Source organism: Rhinatrema bivittatum, chromosome 10 (genome assembly GCF_901001135.1).
Source record: "Rhinatrema bivittatum chromosome 10, aRhiBiv1.1, whole genome shotgun sequence".
NCBI lineage: Eukaryota > Metazoa > Chordata > Amphibia > Gymnophiona > Rhinatrematidae > Rhinatrema > Rhinatrema bivittatum.
In genome coordinates, this window is record NC_042624.1 from 41,028,110 (window position 1) to 41,052,390 (window position 24,281).

The 24,281-nt window shown below is 46.9% G+C and overlaps 1 protein-coding gene across 3 annotated transcripts in view; it reads left to right on the forward strand.

Moving 5' to 3' along the window:
• The window catches only part of LOC115100359, a 181,193-nt gene that overhangs the window by 129,483 nt on the left and 27,429 nt on the right, over window positions 1-24,281 (forward strand). For all 3 annotated transcript variants that reach the window (XM_029618776.1, XM_029618777.1, XM_029618778.1), the window contains one exon: window positions 12,015-12,104. In XM_029618776.1, coding sequence (XP_029474636.1) covers window positions 12,015-12,104 — 90 coding nt within the window. The remainder of the gene's footprint in view (window positions 1-12,014; window positions 12,105-24,281) is intronic.

Sequence of the window (24,281 nt, forward strand, 5' to 3'; positions counted from 1 at the left end):
TATGAAGACGTTATTAAACAAAAATAAACTTAAATCTCTCTCTTCGTTTACAGTATCCTCTTCTTGTATTTTAACTTGGGGAAAGGAATGGCCTAGTGGATAGATCAATGGGTTAAGAACCAGGGAAACTAGAAGTTAAAATCAAGAATTAAGACAACAACCACATATCATAAAAAGGTCCATGGCAACACCACCGGTGGCAAGGGGGATTTTTTGGAACCTGACCACAGGATAAGAACCTGCAAGAGATCCCAGGGTCAATTTTAAAAGATCGGCATGCGCAAATCCCAGGAGATATGCTTGTGGTCGGGCCATGAGCGCCAAGCACGTTTTCAGAGTGGCCCGGCAATGCGTGTATCTCTCGGTATGTGCAGAATTGCCGGATTGTTTAAAAGGGGCAGGCTAGGGGCAGGATCTAGGTGGGGCAGGGAGGGGGATGACTGGGACAGAGTCATTTTGTGCTGTCCTGGTGAGTTGCGTGCCAGCAGCTGGCAAGCACACGCAACTTAATTCACCTCCAAAGAGGAAGTAAGTTTAAAAACAAAAAAAAATTAGAATAGTTAGGTGGGGATTAGGGTGGAGAGGGGAAAAGGGAGGGAAGGGTAGTTAGGGGGTTAGGGAAGATCCCTCCCAGTCCACTCCTTTATTGGAGTGGACTGGGAGGGAACTGAGCAAAGGGCACGATCATGTCGCAGCATGTTGTTTATAAAATAGGCCCCCTGTGCGTGCGAGTCGGAACCCTCACGCACATGCACGCAATGATATAAAATTGGGTGTGCATGTGTGCGCAGGTATCGGTTTTTATAACATGCGCGCATCAGCACACGCATTTTATAAAATCGGCATGTCCGCCTTTGAAAATTTACCTGTAAATGCACAATAAAATCTTTATGGGTAGAAATCCCAATTGTGTTGGGGAAAAGTGTAATGATAGTATACTGCCATTCACCTGGCCAAAATGATGAGACGGATGATGAAAGGTTCAGAGAAATTAGGGAAGCTAACCAAATTGGTAGTGCAGTAATAATGGGAGAATTCAATTATCCCAATATTGACTGGGTAAATGTAACGTCAGGACATGCAGAGAGATAAAGTTCCTGATGGAATAAATGACAACTTTATGGAGTATTAGGCTCAGGAACTGATGAGGCAGGCTGCTATTTTAGATCTAATTCTTAGTGGACCGCAGCATTTCGTGGGAGAGGAAATGGTGGGGCTGCTTGGCAATAGTGATCACTAGGGATGTGCAGAGCAAAATTTTATGTTCATATTTTTTATGTCCGAAAGGGGGTCCCACTTGCGGCCAATATGGACATAAAAAAAATCCAATGAGTTGGGTATATGTACATATGTGCAAAAAAAAAATTTAAACCCCCTCACCCTCCTTAATCCCCCCCCAGACTTACCACAACTCCCTGGTGATCGAGCGAGGAGTGAGGACGTCATTTCTGCAATCCTTGGCGAGAAGCATGTGACGTCGGTGGCACGTCGAGTGACGCGGCGTCACGTGATTCCCGGCTCGTTCGCGCCGGACGGCTCGTTCGGCCCAAAAAGAACTTTTGGCCAGCTTGGGGGGGCCTCCTGACCCCCTCAAGCTGGCCAAAAGTTCTTTTTGGGCCAAACGAGCCGTCCGGCGCGAACGAGCCGGGAATCACGTGACGCCGGCGTCACTCGACGTGCCGCCGACGTCACATGCTTCTCGCCAAGGATTGCAGAAATGGCGTCCTCACTCCTCGCTCCATCACCAGGGAGTTGTGGTAAGTCGGGGGGGGGATTAAGGAGGGTGAGGGGGTTTATATTTTTATTTTGGCTCAACAATCGCGATTTCCCACATATCGAACATATCTATGTTCGATATGTGGGAAATCCAATCGTTTATGTCGAATCAATTTTTTAAGTAAAAAAAAAATATGAGTTGCGTTTTACTAATGCGGTCAATCCGAATGCACACCCCTAGTGATCACAACATGATTAAATTTGAATTAATGCCTGGAAGGGGGATAATAAGTTAATCCCGGCTCTAGCACTAAACTTTCAATAGGGAAACTTTGATAAAATGAGAAAAATAGAAAAAAAAAACCTGAAAGGTGCAGTTACAAAGCTTAAGAGTGTACAACAGGCATGGTCATTGTTAAAAAATACCATCTAAGAAGCGCAGTCCAAATATATTCCACGCATTAAGAAAAGTAGAAGGAAGGCCAAACAATTGCCGGTATGGTTAAAAGGTGAGGTGAAAGAGGCTATTTTAGGAAAAATATCTTCATTCAAAAATTGGAAGAAGGATTCATCTGAAGAATATAGAAAAAATCATAAGCATTGGCAAGTTAAATGTAAAACATTGGTAAGACAGAGGCAAAAATATTGGTAAGACAGAGGCAAAAACTCATAATAAAAACTTTTTAAAATATATCCAAAGCAGAAAAACTGTAAGATAATCAGTTGGATGATTAGATAATTGAGCAGTTAAAGGGGCAGTTAGGGAAGATAAGGCCATCTCGGCAAGACTAAATTGATTCTTTGCTTCGGTGTTTACCGAGGAGGATATTGGGGAGATACCCATTCTGGAGATGGTTTTCAAAGATGATAATTCAGATGAATTGACCCAAATCATGGTGAACTTGGAAGATGTAGTAGGTCAGATTGACAAACTGAAGAGTAGCAAATCATCTTGTCTGGATGGTATATATCACAGGGTCCTGAAAGAACTAAAAAATGAAATTTCACACCAATTACAAGTAATGTGTAAACTATTACACATTACTTGTAATTCATAGTGGCCTATGAACCAGAAGACCAGGGTTTGAGTCCCACTGTTGCTCCTTGTGACCTTGGGCAAGTCACTTTACCCTCCATTTCCTCAGGTACAAACTTACAGGTCGATCCAGTAAGGCCGCGGTAAAAACAGTGAGGTAGTGTCAGGCGCACCCTTCCTCCCCGCACGCACAGTTCTCTTTACTAACTCCCCGATACTCTCCTCTAATCGCATGCAAATGCATGCCGCGGCTGTGAAGCGTTAGGGAAGGGTTATGCCCGCGCAACCCATTTTACTGTATAGGCGCTGTAACAGCGCCTATACAGTAACCTGGGTGCGCTGGTACCTGTCATTTCAAATGACATTTGAAATGACAGGCACCAGGAAGTGTAAAAAAGTTTAAAAAGTGTAAAAAACAAAAAACCTGTGTGTTATATAAAAAAATAAAACAATTTTAAATACCTGTAGGAGGGCCGTGGGTCCCGGTGGGCGGCGGGCAGCCATCAGCGGCATCCGGTAGTCCCTTCTCCCTTCCTCCCTCCCTCCCCTGCCTGGATGAGCGCCAAAATCGCACGGGCGGGTCGGCAGCGGGGGGGGGGGGGGGGGGGCGGCAGCGGGGGGGGCGGCAGCAGGATCCGGGAGCGGCGGGTAGGCAGCAGCGGGGTCCGGGGGGGCAGCGGCAGCTGGGTCCGGGGGTGGCAGCGAGATCCGGGGAGCCAGCAGCGGAAGCATGTTCGATCGGGCAGGCAGCTAGGTGGCAAAGTAAAGATGGCCGCCTGCACGGGAAAATCGTGCAATTGGCCGCTGAAGACGTGACGTCACACCCCGTGACGCCAAACGTCGTGACGTCACGTCTTCAGCGGCCAATTGCACGATTTTCCCGTGCAGGCGGCCATCTTTACTTTGCCACCTAGCTGCCTACCCGATCGAACATGCTGCCGCTGCTGGCTCCCCGGATCTCGCTGCCACCCCCGGACCCCGCTGCCGCTGCCCCCCCGGACCCCGCTGCCGCCTACCCGCCGCTCCCGGATCCTGCTGCCGCCCCCCCCGCTGCCGCCCCCCCCCCCCCCGCTGCCGACCCGCCCGTGCGATTTTGGCGCTCATCCAGGCAGGGGAGGGAGGGAGGAAGGGAGAAGGGACTACCGGATGCCGCTGATGACTGCCCGCCGCCCACCGGGACCCACGGCCCTCCGACAGGTATTTAAAATTGTTTTATTTTTTTATATAACACACAGGTTTTTTGTTTTTTACACTTTTTAAACTTACCATAGCAGGCCCGAGCCTTGCTACTTTTTCGTTTGTTTTTTTTTGCCCTGGTCCCGTCCGGTCTCCTGCAGCCCCGTCCGGTCTGGACGGGGCTGCAGGAGACCGGACGGGACCAGGGCGGGTAAGCAATGTTTTTACCCTACACTACACTACACTAACTCCTACTAGGGGGAGGCGGTAAACTAGCAGGTTAAGGCCGCGGCAGAACAGCGGGTTACGGAGGAGATAATATCAGCGCCCGTTACAGTATCGCAGGGAAATAGCTAATTCCTTCATTATACAGCTTTTTCGTTCATTTACATGCCGGGTGCGGAAAGGGTTATGCGTCTGTTTTCAGAAGCGATACCGACGCGTGAAACTGGAGACTGTATCGCCGAATTGCCTTGCGCGCCCGAATTGTGCGCTACGAGCACGTTACAGACGGGCAATCCTCGAGCGGACGATACTGGATCGACCTGTTAGATTGTAAGCCTTCTGGGGATAGGAAAATACCTACAGTACCTGAATGTAAACCGATGTGATATGTCAAATTGAATGTCAGAATATAAAATATACTCATACTCATAATTATTATTAAAAACATCTATTGTACCTGAAATCTGGTAGGTTGCCAATGTAACCCCAATATATAAAAAGGGCTCCAGAGTTGATCTGGGAAACTATAGACCAGTGAATGTGACTTCAGTGCCAGGAAAAATAATGGAAACTATTATAAAGAAGAAATCATAGAACATGATTTAATGAAGCATAGCCAGCATAGATTTATACAGGGGAAGTCTTACCTCACAAATCTGCCACGTGTTTTTTGAAGGGGTTAATAAACGTGGATAAAGACGAATTAGTAGATGTGGTGTATTTGTATTTTCAAAATACATTTGACAAAATCCCTCATGAGAGGCTTCTAAGAAAACTAAAATGTCATGGGATAGGAAGAGATGTCCTTTTTTGGATTGCAAACTGGTTAAAAGATGGGAAACAAGGAGTAGGATTAAATGATTTGTTTTCCCAGTGGAAAAAGCTAAACAGTGGAGTGCCTCAGGGATCTGTACTTAGATCAGTGTTTTTTAATATCTGGAAAGGGGTACAATGAGTGAGGTGATCAAATTTGCAGATGATACAAAATTATTCATATTGTGATAAATTGCAGGAGCACCTTCCAAAACTGGATGTATGAGCATCCATATGGCAGATGATATATAGGGGTAGATTTTAAAAAAGCGCGCCTTCGCGTACTTTTGTTGGCGCATCAGGCGCCAACAAAAGTACGCTGGATTTTAGTAGATACGCGCGTAGCCGCGCAAATCCTGGATTGGCGCGCGCAAGGCTGCCGATTTCCCTCCGAGGCCGCTCCGAAATCAGAGCGGCCTCGGAAGGAATTCTCTTTCGCCCTCCCCTCACCTTCCCCTCCCTTCCTCTACCTAACCCACCCCCCCGGCCCTGTCTAAATCCCCCCTACCTTTCAGGTCGATCCAGTAAGGCCGCGGTAAAAACAGTGAGGTAGTGTCAGGCGCACCCTTCCTCCCCGCACGCACAGTTCTCTTTACTAACTCCCCGATACTCTCCTCTAATCGCATGCAAATGCATGCCGCGGCTGTGAAGCGTTAGGGAAGGGTTATGCCCGCGCAACCCATTTTACTGTATAGGCGCTGTAACAGCGCCTATACAGTAACCTGGGTGCTCTGGTACCTGTCATTTCAAATGACATTTGAAATGACAGGCACCAGGAAGTGTAAAAAAGTTTAAAAAGTGTAAAAAACAAAAAACCTATGTGTTATATAAAAAAATAAAACAATTTTAAATACCTGTCGGAGGGCCGTGGGTCCCGGTGGGCGGCGGGCAGCCATCAGCGGCATCCGGTAGTCCCTTCTCCCTTCCTCCCTCCCTCCCCTGCCTGGATGAGCGCCAAAATCGCACGGGCGGGTCGGCAGCGGGGGGGGGGGGGGGGGTGGCAGCGGGGGGGGGCGGCAGCAGGATCCGGGAGCGGCGGGTAGGCAGCAGCGGGGTCCGGGGGGGCAGCGGCAGCGGGGTCCGGGGGTGGCAGCGAGATCCGGGGAGCCAGCAGCGGCAGCATGTTCGATCGGGCAGGCAGCTAGGTGGCAAAGTAAAGATGGCCGCCTGCACGGGAAAATCGTGCAATTGGCCGCTGAAGACGTGACGTCACACCCCGTGACGCCAAACGTCGTGACGTCACGTCTTCAGGAGACCGGACGGGACCAGGGCGGGACCAGGGCGGGTAAGCAATGTTTTTACCCTACACTACACTACACTAACTCCTACTAGGGGGAGGCGGTAAACTAGCAGGTTAAGGCCGCGGCAGAACAGCGGGTTACGGAGGAGATAATATCAGCGCCCGTTACAGTATCGCAGGGGAATAGCTAATTCCTTCATTATACAGCTTTTTCGTTCATTTACATGCCGGGTGCGGAAAGGGTTATGCGTCTGTTTTCAGAAGCGATACCGACGCGTGAAACTGGAGACTGTATCGCCGAATTGCCTTGCGCGCCCGAATTGTGCGCTACGAGCACGTTACAGACGGGCAATCCTCGAGCGGACGATACTGGATCAACCTGTTTGTCGGGGGATTTACGCCTCCCGGAGGGAGAAGTAAATCCCCGCGCGCCAGCGGGCCGCTAGCGTGCCGAGACGCAACCCGGGGGCGGTTCCGGAGGGCGCGGCCACACCCCCGGACCACCCCGGGCCGAAACCACGCCTCTGGGCCCACCCCCAAAATGCTGCGCCCCGCCCCCAAAATGCTGCGCCGATCGGCCCCGCCCCTGACACGCCCCCGACACGCCCCCCTCGAAAAACCCCGGGACTTACGCGAGTCCCGGGGCTCTGCGCGCGCCGGCAGGCCTATGGTAAATAGGCGCACCGGCACGCAAGGCCCTGCTCGCGTAAATCCGGGCGGATTTACGCGAGCAGGGCTTTTAAAATCCGCCCCTTAATGTGGACAAGTGCAATGTGATGCATATAGGAAAAAATAATCGATGCTGTAGTTACACCATGTTAGGTTCCAAATTAGATCTTGGTGTCATAGTTGATGTTATATTGCCATTGTCAACTCAGTGTGCTGTGGTAGTCAAAAAAGCAAACAGAATGTTAGAAATTATTAGGAAGGGAATGGCAAATAAAAAAGAATATATCATAATGCTTCTGTATCTCTCCATGGTTAGACCGAGGCCTCCGGCACAGCGGCCGTGCCGGGGGATTGCGCGCCAGCACTTGGCCGGTGCACACAACCTATGCCTGCCCGGAGGCAGGCACAACTTCCAAAATAAAGGTTAGGGGAATTTGGAGCGGCCTCGGAGGGAACAGGGAAATCCATCGGGGCTCCCCTTGGGCTCAGCAGGTGCAAGGTGCACAAGAGTGCACCTCCTTGCACGCGCTGACCCCGGATTTTATAACATCACGCTGCTGCTCACGCATGTTATAAAATCGGGAGAAGATACTAAAATCTGGCCCTTTATTTCCATGTATCAGAAATTTGTAAAAATCTTGAGAATTATGTAAATAATACTGAAATAGAAGATCTAATTCCACCAGAAATTAGGCAAATCTTTGGACTATGAAAGTTTTTTGATAGGCCAAAATTACATTGATCACCTCCTAAACAATGGTCTACCAATGCACCCTCTTGTTCAAAATGTTATTTTGATCTGGTAAAAACTGGAAATTAAATTAAAAATAGAGCATGGATTTTCTCCATATTCATATATCCACACAAACCCATCTAAGATTAGTTCCAGAACCTTCTGGATATGATTGTTTTACTTTTGAAATATTTATTGGATTATGTGTGTAACCTTGTAAGTCACCTAGAGTTTGTCACCAGGCGATTAATAAATAAAATGAATAATAATAATAAATGTAAAGAACAACATTGCTGAACATATAAATAGTCATAATTTAATGGGACAAGCCCAACATGGGTTTAGCCAAGGGAAATCATGCTTCACTAATCTCCTACTTTTTTTTTGAAGGCCCAAACAAACATGTAGTCATGGATGTGAACCCTTGGGCTGTGGAGTGGTTGATGCAGCCTAGCAAGCAAACCTATTAGGCCCATGCCAAAAGCAGGTACACTTGCTCTTACTAGGACTAGATCTAGGGCTTCACCTATACCATCCCTGTCCCCCACAGGTTGAGCCTTTGGGTTCCAGGGGCTAGCAGAGCTTAGGCGAAAGTCCAGTAAGGAGTGGTCAGATGAAGTCGAGTATTGGGCAGAGGTCAGGGCAGGCAGCAAGCCAACTGTATCCGGATCCAGCCCAAGGTTGGGACAGGCAGCAGGCAAGCAGATCAAGGTCCAAGCTTGGGTCAGCGAGGCAGCAGTCCAGAAGAGTAGAAAAAGACTGTAGCAAGGGTCAGAACCAGGAGTTAGGCAGATATCTATTTATTTATTTATTTATTTATTTATTTATTTATTTAGATAGATAGATAGATAGATAGATAGATAGATATGGATATGGATAGACAAGACAAAGACAAGGCACTGGAGACCAAGACATGATAAGGCAGGGCAAGGCAACAACAAGGAAGGAAAAGGCAAGGTTACACACAGAGACAGCAAGTAACACACACTGGAAAGCAGGAGAACCTGTTGCTGAACACCGGCAGTTCCATTTCGCGCCACAGGGCCTTCAAGTGTTGGCATGCCCACGGAAGACCCACGGACATGGCGGAATTGCATTGGCAGCATTCAGAAATAAGTGTGGCCAGTCATGGGACATCCCATAGCCAGCCAAAATGTTACAGTACTCCACCTCCTAAGCCCCCCCCTCTGCAATGTTCTGGCTTAGGGTTACATAAGAAGAGGTGATGGAACTCTAGGGGGAGGCAAAGAGCTTGGACATCCAAAGTCAGTACCCAGGAATTTTCTTCAGGACCAAACACCTTCCAGGAGATGAGGTAGTGGAGTTTATTTCAGATGCATTTAGATTTGAGGATTTCCTGGACTTCATATTGCATGTCTTCCTCTGAAGTCACCTTCATTGATTTGGGATGAGATTGTGAGGGCCAAGACAAAAGTAGAGGCTTGAGGAGAGAGATATGGAAAACATAGTAGACTTTGAAAGTAGGTGGCAGTTTTAATTGACATTCTACTGGTCCAATTGCTATGTGATTGGAAATGAATGAGGTGAGAACTTTGTAGATGGATTTTTTAGCTGTAGATTGCAGGTATTAAGCATTACCAAATTCTCAGGTTTGAGATGTGCTGGCCAGCATCTTTTGTCCGCTTGCTTTTTGTATTTTTCAGTGGCTGAGGTGAGAAGTTAACAGGTTTTTTGCCTCAGCTCTTTAAGATCTTGGCTCACGACGTTGGTTGTTGGGCATGGGACTGTTACCTGTATAGAGATTGGTACCTGTGGATGTCTGCCATACAAGATCTGGAATAAGGAACACCCCATGGAGTCTCCAGCATGATTGTTATGGCAGAATTCTGCCCAGGGAAGGACAGATGCCCAATCATCTTGCCATTCATTTACATAGGCCCGCAGCTGACCAAAACAAAAAACATTATACTTGTGGATAAAGGTGAATCAGTTGATACAGTGTATCTGGACTTTCAGAAAGCATTTGACAAAGTACCTCAAGAAAGACTCTTGAGGAAATTAAAAAGTCATGGGATAGGAGGCAATGTTCTATTGTAGATTGAGAATGGATTGAAAGAGAACAGAGTAAGGCTAAGTAGCCAATTTTCTTATTGGAGAAAGGTGACTAGTGGAGTACCCCAGGGATCTGTGCTGCGACCACTACTCTTTAACATATTTATAAATGATCTAGAGGTGGGAATAACAAGTGAGATGGTCAAATTTGCTGATGAGAAAACATTATTCAAAGTTGTTAAATCACAAGAGAACTGTAAGAAATTGCATGATGATCTTGCAAAACTGGGAGACGGGACATCCAAATAGCAGATGGCATTTAATATGGACAAGTGCAAAATGATACACATAAGGAAGAGGACCCCAAATTTTAACTACATGATGTAAGGTTCCACATTAGCAGTCACCACCGAGGAAAACATTCTAGGCGCCATTGTGGATAATCTATTGAAACCCTCTGCCCAGTGTGTGGTAGGAGCCAAGAAAGCAAATAGAATGCTAGGAATTATTAGGAAAGGAAAGTAGAATAAAACCGAGAATATTATAATGCCTCTGTATTGCTCCATGGTGCAATTGCACCTTGAATACTGTGTGCTTTTCTGGTCACTGCATCTCAATAAAGAAATAATAGAATTAGAAAAGTTGCAGAGAAGGGCGCCCAAAATGATGAAGTGAATGGAATGATTCCTCTATGAGGAAAGGCTAAAGAGGTTAAGGGCTCTTCAGCTTGGAGAAGAGATGACTGAGGAGAGACATGATAGAGGACTATGAAATTATTAGTGGATTGGAATGGGTGAATGTGAATCTGTTATTTACCCTTTCAAATAGTACAAAGACTAGAGGACATGCAATGAAATTGCTAGGTGATACATTTCAGACAATATAATTTAACATAATTAAACTCTGGAATTTGTTGCTGGAGGATGTGGTAAAAGCTTTTAATTTAGCTGGGTTTAAAAGAGGTTTGGATATGTTCCTGGAAAAAAAGGCCATAAGCCATCAATAAGGTGGACTTGGGGAAATCCACTGCTTCTTGTGGGGACAAGCAACATTAAATCAATTTAATTTAGGAATCCTGCAAGGTATTTGTGACCTTAATTGGCTATTGCTAGAAACAGGATGCTGGGTTTGAAGTACCTTTAGTTTGACCCAGCATGGCAAAACTTATGTTCTTAGTATGCAAAAGTTTAGCCAAAATTCATGTTTCATTGTGTTATGGTTTATGCAGTGGGCTACGTAAATGTTGATCAATTTTTCCAGATTATAGCTTTAAAGGCTTTTCATTAGTTCCCTAAGTATTCATAATATTTGCATCAGAAGCAAGAATCTTTGATAGTTCACACTTCAGTATGATTCCAACATTGGAGAAACATGCAAAAACATTTCAAGAGTTACAAATTCTTTTTTATCACAATCTCGGGTTAATATTATTCATTCACCTTTATTAGAGTTACTATCTGGTGATTATAAACCAGGAGTTTCCTGTTGACACTTGTTGATGTGTGTCATATTATATTATATATTATGATATGTACATTGTTGGTATACTGATACTCTTCAAGTGTTACTGTATTGTGTGGATGCAGGATAAAGATTATAAAAAAAAAACCCAAAAAAACAGGAGTTGCAATACTGGCCCAAAAAAAAGAGTAAACTGGTTATTTGATCATGTCAATCTTTTCCAATGAAAAAAACAGAGAACAGGTTTAATTATGCCTTCCATGCCTTTAGTCATTGTTACAAGATATGCCAGATAGTGTAGTTATGTGACATTTATGCATTTTGTCCTATGTCTCACAATTTATGTAATTCATGCAATGTTAGAGCCCTTTCCTTCCCAAAATTATACATGGCTTGTCATGTCATATGGAGATTACAAGACCGATGATTGGACCAATTGGCCATCAGAAGTTTCTGTTAATTCAGATCTCTTGCCAATACTGAGGTCTTATCTCTATATTAATCTCCATGTTTAAACTATACAATATAGTTTTAGTATTAGTCTTCTTGCAGCTCACATTATTTGCATAGCTAGTTATTTTTCTTGTTTTGATTGTATACTAGTTATATCCCTTATTTTGTTGGTTATGTCATATGGAACACCAGAAGAGTAAAATGGAGATCTAATCAGAATCACTTATCTTTTGAATTTTGGTCTTGCTCTAACTCAGACTTGTATAGGGCAAAAAATGTCCAAAGCCTTTGAACTGTAGCAAAGTAATACACTAGGAAAACTTAAAAGAAATTGATATAGGCAGCTGCATTATTTAAAGTACTGGCATTGTGCTATCTCAAAGAGAGTCTGCAAAAATAGCCTGGTAATCTGACTTGATTGTTTGCATTGGGAAGACATTTTTTCCTTCACACATTTATTTTTAATCTGTTGCTTACAGAACACATTTGGGTTTCCTGCTTTTCATCCTCATCCACTGAAGATTCCATTTTATTCAACTATTTTAAGGACTCACTTTGATAGAGATCAGGTGGGTTAATGAATCCATCTCCTCTTTTTGCTATTGTATTGACACATGCGCCTTGCCAGTTTAATATAATGTGTTTCTTAGTATTCCAACATGTCTCATAAAAACAAGTTATAATTGTTATAGGAAAGAATGCTTTCTGAACTTCTTAAACTCTGCTAAGCCACAGGACCTCTGTCACAGGTATTTCACATTCACAACACATTAGCGGCATTTATTTATTTATTTATATTCAACTTTTTGCCACTTTAAATTTAATTCCATTCAGGTACTTGCTGTCAAAACTCTGTATTTTCAGACTGTGAATAAATACATTTGTGTATCTATCACAAATATAGGGCCTGATTTACTAAGCCTTTTCTCTCATTCTGTGTCTATGAGAAAGATGCTCAGTAAATGAAACCCATAGCAAGTTGTTAAAATTATCCTCTTTGCTATATCTGAATTGAAATAAAGCATGAATCTCACTGCTAGATTTTGAAATGGACTCTGAAAGCACGTCTGCAATAATCTTGCTACTAGACAGTTACATGACTGGATGTAGATTTTCAAATGGGTAGGTTTTATTTCCAGGATTCTTGCTCAATAGTAAAGAGTTTTGGAGCTTTCATTTCGGAATGTGTGGGGGTATCATTGATGGATAGCCAGTGATTTATTGCAAGTTAGGAATCAATACTTACTTATACAAAATGTTTAAACTAGATTGGGAGCATATTAGTTTTCAAATAGTATTAAAATCTGGCCACTGGCACAGCAGTAAGAATAATTTGCATTTCTGTTTGTCTATAAATTTATTTGAACTAAGAAAAGAAGCAAGCAACTAAAGTAAAAACATTAAATTACTGGAAACTCACCTCATCTTCTCCCTCAGAACATCTACAAACACTGAAACAAACTACAACTATACAAACAATGAAACAAACTACAACTAAACAAAAAAGCAAAACTGCAATTTATTTATTTATTTATCTGTTTATTTATTTATTTACTTATATTCTGCTTTTTTGGCCCTTCAAAGCAGATTATGTTCAGGAATTTCCTATCCCCAGAGGGCTCACAATCAGGGATGGTAATTTTCAAACCGGTGCATGAGTGCACAGGTGCGCATGTTTGTTGGCCCACACCCAGGGACGTGACCATTTTATAATATATCGGCCGGATTTTAAATGCCCTGTGGAGTAGATTTTTAAAAAGTGGGCCTTCGCGTACTTTTGTTGGCGCATCAGGTGCAAACAAAAGTACGCTGGATTTTAGTAGATACGCGCGTAGCCGCTAAAATCCTGGATCGGCGCGCGCAAGGCTGCCGATTTCGTATAGCCGGCGTGCGCCGAGCCGCGCAGCCTACCTCCGTTCCCTCCGAGGCCGCTCTGAAATCGGAGCGGCCTCGGAGGGAATTCTCTTTTGCCCTCCCCTCACCTTCCCCTCCCTTCCTCTACCTAACCCACCCCCCCGGCCCTGTCTAAACCCCCCCCTACCTTTGTCGGGGGATTTACACCTCCCGGAGGGAGAAGTAAATCCCCGCGCGCCAGCGGGCCACTAGCGCGCCGAGACGCGACCCGGGAGTGGTTCCGGAGGGCGCGGCCACGCCCCCGGACCACCCCGGGCCGAAACCACGCCCCCGGGCCCGCCCCCAAAACGCCACGTCCCGCCCCCAAAATGCCGCACCGATCGGCCCCGCCCCCGACACGCCCCCTCTTACGCGAGTCCCGGGGCTCTGCGCGCGCCGGCAGGCCTATGGAAAATAGGCGCACCAGCGCGCAAGGCCCTGCTCGCATAAATCCGGGCAGATTTACGCGAGCAGGGCTTTTAAAATCTGCCCCTGTGTGCGTAAATCCAGCTGGCTTACGCGTGCAGGGCCCTCGTGTGCCGGCGTGCCTATTTTGCATAGGCCGCCGGTGCGCGCAGAGCCCCGGGACACGCGTAAGTCCCGGGGCTTCGTTAAAGGGGCGTGTCGGAGGCGTGTTGGGGGCGTTCCGAAAATGACGCGGCGTTTCGGGGACGTGGCGCCAGCCCGGGAGCGTGGTCAAGGCCTCCGGACCAGCCCCCGGGTCGGGTGATGGTGCGCCAGCAGCCCGCTGGTGCACGCAGATTTACGTCTGCTTTCAGCAGGCGTAAATCTGCCAACAAAGGTAAGGGGGGGGGGGGTTTAGATAGGGCCGGGGGAGTGGGTTAGGTAGGGGAAGGGAGGGGAAGATGGGGGAAGGGCGAAGAAAAGTTCTCTCCGAGGCCGCTCCGAAATCGGAGCGGCCTTGGAGGGAGCAGGCAGCGCGCGCTGGGCTCAGCGCGCGCAGGTTGCACAAATGTGCACCCCCTTGCGTGCGCTGACCCCGGATTTTATAAGATACGCGTGGCTACGCGCGTATCTTATAAAATCCAGCGTACTTTTGTTCGCGCCTGGTGCGCGAACAAAAGTATGTGCTTGTGCAAAATTATAAAATCTACCCCTATGTGCGTATATGTGCGCATGTTATTAAATATATGCATATGTGTGTGCAATTTTAAGCGGATGCATGCTTATGTGCGCAAATGCTGCTTGTGCTGTGTTAGTGGGGGGATTTTAACAGACCTGCATGCCGACACCATTACCAGTTTTCCCAGTTCATTCCCAGTTAGCCCAGCTAAGGGCTAGGACTTCCAACTGCCCCCCCCCCCCCCCCATTTTAATAGCCTTCCTTCCCCCTGTTAGCCCTTTCCTTTAAAACTCCTTTTATTACTTACCCGCAATCCATAGCAGAAGTGAAATTAAATGGCAGGGGATCCCAACACACGCAAGTGTGCATAAACAGATTTCAAGTTTAAATCCTTGAATGCCCATTCCCTGCCCAGACTAATCCCCACCCACTTTTGTACACTTTTTTTTTGTGTGTGCAGCGTATGCGCATATGCGCGTATCCCGGCGGCTTTTAAAATCCACTCGGCGTACACTGGCCCAACATATTCGTAGATCCCCTAATTTTGGTGCACATTGGGCTTTTAAAATTCACCTTTAAGTTTGTACCTGTGGCAATGGAGGGTAAAGTGACTTGTCTAAGATCACAAGGAGTGGCAGTGGAATTTAAACCCTGGTTTCCCTGGTTCGTAACCCCTGTGCCGTACATAAAGTATTTGGCACCCAGGGAGGATATTTCCTTTGGCATCCCCCAAGGTTCACTTCTTCCCCTCCCCCAACTGTGATCTCTGGTTCCCCTCTTCCTCACAAAGGTTACCTCTCTCTCTCTTCCTCACACTTTTACACATCCTGCACATAGGCTCCCTCCATTTGTGTCTCCCTCACACATGCAAACCCCTTCACACAAGCTCCCTCTCTCATACTCAAACACACACCTTCACACAGACACCCGCCCTCTCTCTCTCTTGCACACACACACCCTTAAACAGGCTTCCTCTCTCTTTTGCATTCAGACACCTACTCACACTGGCTCCATCTGTCCTCTCATACACACACACCTTCATTTGCCATAGAGAGATTTGCCATAGAGAGATCCATCTCTCTATGGCAAATGCACTCAAAGAGGTTCCTTCTCTCTCTTGCACACTTATATACCCCTGCATATAGGCTCTCTCACTCACTCACACACCCCCGTTCACACAGGCTTCATCTCACATGCAAACACCCACCCTCACAATATCCCTAACTCACACACACACACACCCTCACTCAGGCACATAGGCTCCAAATGACACACACATCATTCTGTGCCTGTTATTCTGTGCACATACACACTCACAGGCTGCATTGATGTCAGCTGATCACTGCTTCTCAGCCAGACCCGCTTGTGGCCCACCAGTGCCTCCCTCGTCTTCAGCTGCAAGTGGGTTGGGCTCTGCTCAAGACCCACCGGAGCCTCCCTCTTCTGCCATGACTGGGATGGCTTCTGCTCACAGCTGCCGACCTTCCTCTCGATGGCACTGCCCTCCCGGCTGGCACCCCCCTACTAGCTGTCACCTGGGGTGGACCACATCCCCCTTAGTATGCCACTGGGCTAATATGAACACTGGTTATTTATGAGAGTCACAAAATAAATATAAAGACCAATATACCAAAAAGTTGAGCTTCTACTTGTAAGAACCTATTTAGGTGCCTATTTGCAGCACATAATTTACGCCCAAATTTTAAAAGCCCTGTGCATGTAAAAATTGGAGGTTAAGGGGCGGATTTTCAGAGCCCTGCTCGCCTAAATCCGCCCAAAACCGGGCGGATTTAGGCGAGCAGGGCCCTGCGCGCCGGGAAGCCTATTTTACATAGGCCTACCGGTGCGCGCAGAGCCCCTGGACTCGCGTAAGTCCTGGGGTTCTCCGAGGGGGGTGTGTCGGGGGCGGGCCCGGCCGTCGCAGCGTTTCGGGGGCGTGTCGGCAGCGTTTTGGGGGCGGGTACGGGGCGTGGCTACGGCCCGGGGCGGTCCGGGGGCGTGGCCGTGCCCTCCGAACCCGCCCCCAGGTCGCAACCCGGCGCGCAAGAGGCCCGCTGGCGCGCGGGGATTTACGCCTCCCTCTGGGAGGCGTAAATCCCCCGACAAAGGTAAGGGGGGGTTTAGACAGGGCCGGGCGGGTGGGTTAGGTAGGGGAAGGGAGGGGAAGGTGAGGGGAGGGCAAAGGAAAGTTCCCTCCAAGGCCGCTCCGATTTCGGAGCGGCCTTGGAGGGAACGGGGGTAGGCTGCGCTGCTCGGCGCGCGCCGGCTATACAAAATCCATAGCCTTGCGCGCGCCGATCCAGGTTTTTAGCAGATACGCGCGGCTCCGCGCGTATCTACTAAAATCCAGCGTACTTTTGTTTGCGCCTGGAGCGCAAACAAAAGTAGGCTATTTGCGCTCCTTTTAAAATCCGCCCCTAAGTGCATGGCAGGGCCTGCACACACTGGGCCGGATTTTAAAAGTCCTGCGCGCGTAAATCCGGCCCGATTTACGCGCGCAGGGCACTCGCGCGCCGATTTTGCATAGGCCGCCAGCACGTGCACAGCCCCGGGACGCGCGTAAGTCCCGGGGCTTCGTAAAAGGGGCGGGGAGGGGGCGTGTCCGGGTCAGGTGGCGGTTTGGGCGGGACCGGGGGCGTGGCGCTGGCCCAGGGGCGTGGTCGAGGCCTCCGGACCAGCCCTCTGGACCAGCTCGCGCAAATTTATAAAATCTACCCCACTATGCGCATTTTTGAAAGGGCCTGGCCACTCACGTAACCCCTGATATGTGCACAGCCGCCAGGCCTGAAGAAAGGGGCGGGGCAGGGGTGGACTAGGAGCGCAGCATTAGACACTGTCCTGGGGAAGCACGCACTGGCAGCCGGTCGTGCACAGAGTTTACTTCAGCTCCCAAGGAGCAGTAAGTATTAAAACAAAAAATTTGGGGATTGGTAGGGTAGGTTTAGGGGTCGGGGAGGAGAAGGAAAGAGGGAGGAAGGATAGGGTTACAGTTAGGGTTAAGGAATTTTACTCCCAGTCCGCTCCGTAATTGGAGTGGACTGGGAGGGAAGTGGGAAAAAGGCTGATGGCATCACTGCATGTAACTGAAAAACATCCCCACCATGAGCACAAATGGGACACCCACCCACACATGTGCACAGTGGGGCAGATTTTAAAACATTTGCGCGGGCGTAGATTTGTTCGCGCAACCCGGCGCGAACAAATCTACGCCTGACTTTATAACATGCGCGCGCATGTTATAAAATCTGGGCTCGGCGCGCGCAAGGGAGTGCACACATGTGCACCTTGTGCGCGCCGAGCCCGAGGGGAGCCCCGGTGGCTTTCCCCATTCCCTCCAAGGCCGCTCCGAAATTGGAGCAGCCTTGGAGGGAACTTTTTTTCTGGATCCCCCCCCCCCACCTTCCCCTCTGTTTCCCTATTTAACCCACCCCCAGCCCTACCTAAATTCCACCCCTTATCTTATTTTATGTCTTACGCCTGCCTCTGGCAGGCATATCTTGCACGCGCCAGCAGCCCTCCAGCATGGCTGGAACGGAGGAGGGCTCGGGGCCGCCCCCTGAACCTGGACACACCCCCAGACACGCCCCTGGATCACCGTCATGCCCCGGACATGCCCCCTTCCCGCCCCTTTTCGAAGCCCCACGAAATACGCGCGTCCTGGGGCTTGTACGCGCCACCGAGCCTATGCAAAATTGGCTCGGCACACGCAGGGGAAGATTTTCTTGAGTTACGCGCATATGTTACGCATGTAGCCTTTGAAAATCTGCCCCAGTGATTATAAAATTGGCGCACGCAAGGTGGATATGTGTGCAGTGATGCGCGCATGTAATAAAATCGGCACATCCACATGTGCACGCTGGGAACATGGACGCACAAACATACGTTTTAAAATCAACCCTTTAGGCATCTAAGAGGCTGATGTACTAAGAAGCAAAATTTGTGTAAATGGGAGCCTACACACATTAAAATGTGCTACATAACCTAATGCATTTTGGGCTTTTGCATGTTCTAACATGCATAGAGCACACGTGTGAAAAATTCATATAGTGGCCCCCTTCATACGAAATATACTTTATCACAAAGTCACTTTATGCGAAAGTCTACTATTATTCTGAATTAATGAGCTGCTGCAATGCAGTATCATGCACAGTGGTTCATTAACTCAGAATTCAGTGAAAAATGTTACATGAAGATGTCTTCATGGGGTGGCTTTCACCTCAATGAGATGTAAATAATTATCTTTTTTTGCAGCCATTCTGGAAGCTCAGGTTGATGTACAAGTTTTCCACCCAGTTCATTTGCATGGATAGAAAACTTGTGGGTAAGTGAGGCCACTAACTGGCAGTACATCCCACTGTTTAGTACATCAACCTCTTAAATTTGACTGAAAATAGGCATTTAAGTACTTAAAACCGAGGACCCCAAATTAGGCTTGCTATTTTTTCACCTGCATGTAGGCCCCTAAGTTAGGCACATTGTGCTGGAAATCAGTGCTGAGTGCCTAAACTTACTTCCCCAGACCTGATCTCCACTCTTGGACCTGCCCACTTTATAGGCACCTAAATTTAGGTGCTCAGTTGAGGAAGGAGGGATTTTCATTTAGGAAGATCTAGGTGCCTAACCCTTTAAGATAGATGCTTAGATCTTTTTAATATCTCCCTTATGGCTCCTTGGGAAAGAGTAGTAACCCACACAGGCAAAATTGACCTCAGTCAATGTTGTTGTAGCTAGAGAACATTCTCCCTGATCTGAAACAGCGGAAAGCATCCCTACCTCCAGCTCCTCCTTTTCCAATTGAGCAGTACTAACAGTGATGCCACCACCTGCCATCTCTGATAGTTCAATTTATGCCACTCTCAAAGATGTTCCTTGTGTCACCACATTGTCCATATTCACTAGCTATGGCTGTCGTATCAGCATTCTGTTTGCAGCAAAATATTCTTTAGACTGCAACTAGTTGGGCTTGGCTGATCATCTTTTCTAATATAAGCTGGATTTGCATGTATTGAATGACTGCATCTGTTTTTATTTGTTATGGTATTGTTTTATTATGTATTTTGTAAACTTATTTTTATAGTATCTTACTATGGCCTAGATTTTTCATTCGGCTATAAATATAGCGGAATGAAGAGCCGCAGCCAGAAAAGTGGCAGGGGTGTATGCACCCGGTCACATCACCGTGGTGCATTTTGCCTGCCGTGATTGCGGACATGGCGTAAACTATCACCCTCATAGCTCCCCTGCAAAAGGTGTAAGTATTTCCAGCGCTACTGCCGGCGATAATGTGTAAAAAAATTATTGCCTGCAGTGCTACTGAGCCCAAAATTTAATTAACCTTGCCCAAACTCCACCCTAACCCCTCCCCTTTCCCTCATTTTAATTTTAATGTCACGATGCTGTCGTTATCACGTGTGTTAGGGTGGTATCTAACGCACACGACAATGGCCCATCGTGTTTTGAAAAATGACACTGTATGATGGATATTCTGATATGGCGAGTAATCAAATATGATAAAATAAATACATAAATTCTGTTGGTCAACATTTTCTCACTCAGAATCAATATCTTCTCCAACTTCATTGTCTTTTCAATATATGTATGCAAAACTAAGAAATTACATCCATCTATCCATTTTTTTTATTTCATATTTATTTCAATCCTCAGTATCACTGAGACATACTTTTTTCAAGTCTTTCCGGGTATTTTCTGAGTTACTGAAAATTAAAACAATATCATTCCATGGAAACTTACACATTGGTTTCCACTATGTAACAGAGCAACATTGTAAATGTCAGCATATAAAGACCCAACTAATCCATCCAGTTTGCCCAGCTAGTTGTTTAGAGTTGTAATTTAAAGTTTTCCATTCCTTTAGCAATCATTTGCTTTTAAGAGGATGGATGGACACATGCAAACACCCAGAAAGAATTTTATATATTTTGTAATGTCTACACTGGCTCATGATATCCCCAGTATTTTGAGGATATGCAAATGGACTAATGAACAAAGTTTAAATTGGGCTTCATACAATGTAATTCACTCAGATGCAAAGTGGATATGGCAAATTTGCTTACCATAAATGGTATTTTTCATAGCTAATAGGATGAATTATTATATATGGATGACATCTTCAATCAGCACTGAATGGACTCATCTTTCCAAGCTAATAGAGCTTTGAGCTTTACTAAACAAGTACATGAGTCCCTATATGCGTGTTGCCTCATGAGCCTTTTTTTGTCTATATCAGAGCTACTTTAGCTATATATTCTATGGCTAAGACATCCTACTATCTACGGAAAAGACTGTTTACAGTAAGCAAACTTGTTTTTTCCATCAATAAGCAGGCTGAATTAGCCATTACATGTCAGGATTCCCAATCTGAGGATTGCAGCATAGCAACCCAGACCCCACTGTAGAGAGTAAACTACTACAAGAACAGGTTACACAAAACTGTCTGTTCAAATTTACTGCAGTGCTTGAGAGGTTGTTAAGACAGTAAAGGTGTGCACTGATAACCTGGTTTCAGCTTTTCAGATATCCTCGAGAGGCCCTTCTCCAAGATGAGCAGCAGAAGAAGCCACAGCTCTTGCTTGATGAGCTTTTTTTTTACTTTTTATTTATGCATTTAAATCAAACATCAAATATAAAATATTTGACAAGAAAAAGAGGCATTATACATAGTAAGCAAAACATAACATTAAGCAAATGATAAAAAAAAGAAAACCAAATTGTCCATGATATAAGCCCATATTAGACCCCAATTACAATTCTGGGGGAGAACAGCAAATAGCCATGGGGAAAGGCTAATATAGAAATAAGAAAATTACATAAGAAAGGATGCATACTTCAGAGCAGAACACTACCCATATCATTAATTATGCACACTAACAAAGGAAGACTGAGATGAAATACCATACTTAGTATCTATAAACTTACTCAATTGTGCTGGATTAAAGAAAAGAAAACATGAAGCACCCAAAGTTATCACATATTTGCAGGGATGACAAACAATACAAGTAGCCCCTAATGCTAGCACTTCAGACTTCATAGCCAAAAACTGTCTTCTATGCTCCTGTGTGACCCTGGCCAGATCTGGAAACATTCAAATTTTCTGGCCCTTGAACAACACATCTTTATGACGAAATACAATCTGAAAATATTATTATCCTGCATAAAGACAAACGTCACCAATAGAGTAGTACAACCCACTATGCTGTCTTCTACAGACTTCTCCAGAAATTTTGAGAGATTAGCAGGAACCTCCAACAAAGTGGCATCAGGAACCCTCTTGTAACTAGGTAAAAAGAAAATCTTCTTTACAAGAGGCAATATGCCGTGAATGCCGAGAAGATGTGGACCCTTAGCCTGAGGAGGAAATGGTACCGCCTGAGGAGACGACTCCCCCAGGTTCCCTCGTTGGGAGGCGAGGCTGGACTGAAGCAAGGAACAACTGGATCTTCACCACTGGAAGCCCGCGGTCCCCCCAGGTGGAGCCCGTAGGGACCCGGGCCACTTGGACTTAGGTGAGGCTCCCTCGTCAAGAGGTAAAGCTGGACTGAAGCAAGGGTCAACTGGATCTTCACCACTGGAAGCCCGCGGTCCCCCCAGGTGGAGCCCGTAGGGACCTGGGCCACTTGGACTTAGGTGGGCCCTTGAGAAGATGGAACTATGTTTGTTAGTATCAATTGCTATATTTTTCTTCTTGCTTCCTCCTCTCCCAGTTGTATTTTTCCTTGTTTTATTGTAACTGCTATTCCTGCACCAGTTCAGTTCATCTAGTTTTATGTTCATTACACTAAATGTTAAATGTAAACCGGGTTGATGCGACTACCAGTCGTGAAAGCCGGTATAGAAAAATAGTAAATAAATAAATAAATGGAAGATTAGTTGGAGTCCAGTCCAAAGTCAGAAGCCAATGGGTCACCAATCGCCAGTCCGAGATCAGAAGCCAGAGAGTCGTCAATCACCAATCTGAGGTCAGAAGCCAGAGAATCGTCAATCACCAATCCGAGGTCAGAAGCCAGAGAGTCGTCCAGGAGCAGGAACAAGAGTACCAGAGGCACAGGCAAACTTATGGAAGTAAGCAGACTTGTTGCCAAGTCGAAGAACAGGAAGAGGAAGCCTCCTTAAGTATTTCCTTAGTCTTCACGTTATCTGTTGCAGCTGGAGCTGATTAGGTGATGAGGGCCCTTTAAATGTATGCAGGAGGCGCGGCCACATGCCTAAGAGGAGGATGGCCCAAGGATGAACCAGGAAGTGCTGCAGTGCGGCCCAACGCCATGAAGAGGAGGTAGAGGGACGCTCCCTCCGTCGCGAAACGTGGCAGGGACTCGGCAGAGGGAACTGCCCTGAGGGAGGAGAGCAGGAGCCTGCAACAGGAATGTTTCCCTGCTGTCACTGGGGTGCCGGCGGCGGTCCTGACGCCACGGAAGGAGGTAGGAGGGTCCAACCGTGGGTGGCCGCTGCAGGGAGTTATAACACAATAGGGATGTGAATCGTTTTAGGACGATTAAAATTATCGTCCGATAATTTTAATATCGTCTTAAACCGTTATGGAACACAATACAATAGAGATTCTAACGATTTATCGTTATAAATCGTTAGAATCATGAGCCGGCACACTAAAACCCCCTAAAACCCACCCCCGACCCTTTAAATTAAATCCCCCACCCTCCCGAACCCCCCCCCCCCAAATGACTTAAATAACCTGCGGGTCCAGCGGCGGTCCGGAACGGCAGCGGTCCGGAACGGGCTCCTGCTACTGAATCTTGTTGTCTTCGGCCGGCGCCATTTTCCAAAATGGCGCCGAAAAATGGCGGCGGCCATAGACGAACACGATTGGACGGCAGGAGGTCCTTCCGGACCCCCGCTGGACTTTTGGCAAGTCTTGTGGGGGTCAGGAGGCCCCCCCAAAGCTGGCCAAAAGTTCCTGGAGGTCCAGCGGGGGTCAGGGAGCGATTTCCCGCCGCGAATCGTTTTCGTACGGAAAATGGCGCCGGCAGGAGATCGACTGCAGGAGGTCGTTCAGCGAGGGTTCCAGCGCCTCGCTGAACGACCTCCTGCAGTCGATCTCCTGCCGGCGCCATTTTCCGTATGAAAACGATTCGCGGCGGGAAATCGCTCCCTGACCCCCGCTGGACCTCCAGGAACTTTTGGCCAGCTTGGGGGGGGGCCTCCTGACCCCCACAAGACTTGCCAAAAGTCCAGCGGGGGTCCGGAAAGGACCTCCTGCCGTCCAATCGTGTTCGTCTATGGCCGCCGCCATTTTTCGGCGCCATTTTGGAAAATGGCGCCGGCCGAAGACAACAAGATTCAGTAGCAGGAGCCCGTTCCGGACCGCTGCCGTCCGGACCGCCACTGGACCCGCAGGTTATTTAAGTCATTTGGGGGGGGTTCGGGAGGGTGGGGGATTTAATTTAAAGGGTCGGGGGTGGGTTTTAGGGGGTTTTTAATGTGCCGGTTTTGCGATTTTACGTTTTTTTCGATTTTTTACGATTTTTCACGATATTTTACCCCCCCAAACGGCAACAATACGATTCCCTCCCCCTCCCAGCCGAAATCGATCGTTAAGACGATCGAGGACACGATTCACATCTCTATAACACAATGCAGTGTCTGGAATTAACAAAACTTCCTTCAAGTAAGAAGAAAAAACCTCAGCTGAATAAATTAGAGGAATTTGAGGAAAATTTAGTATTCTCAAGTTCAAAGACCTGAGGGAATTCTCAATATTTTCAATTCTTCATCCAAAGAGCCAAAGCATTGTTTT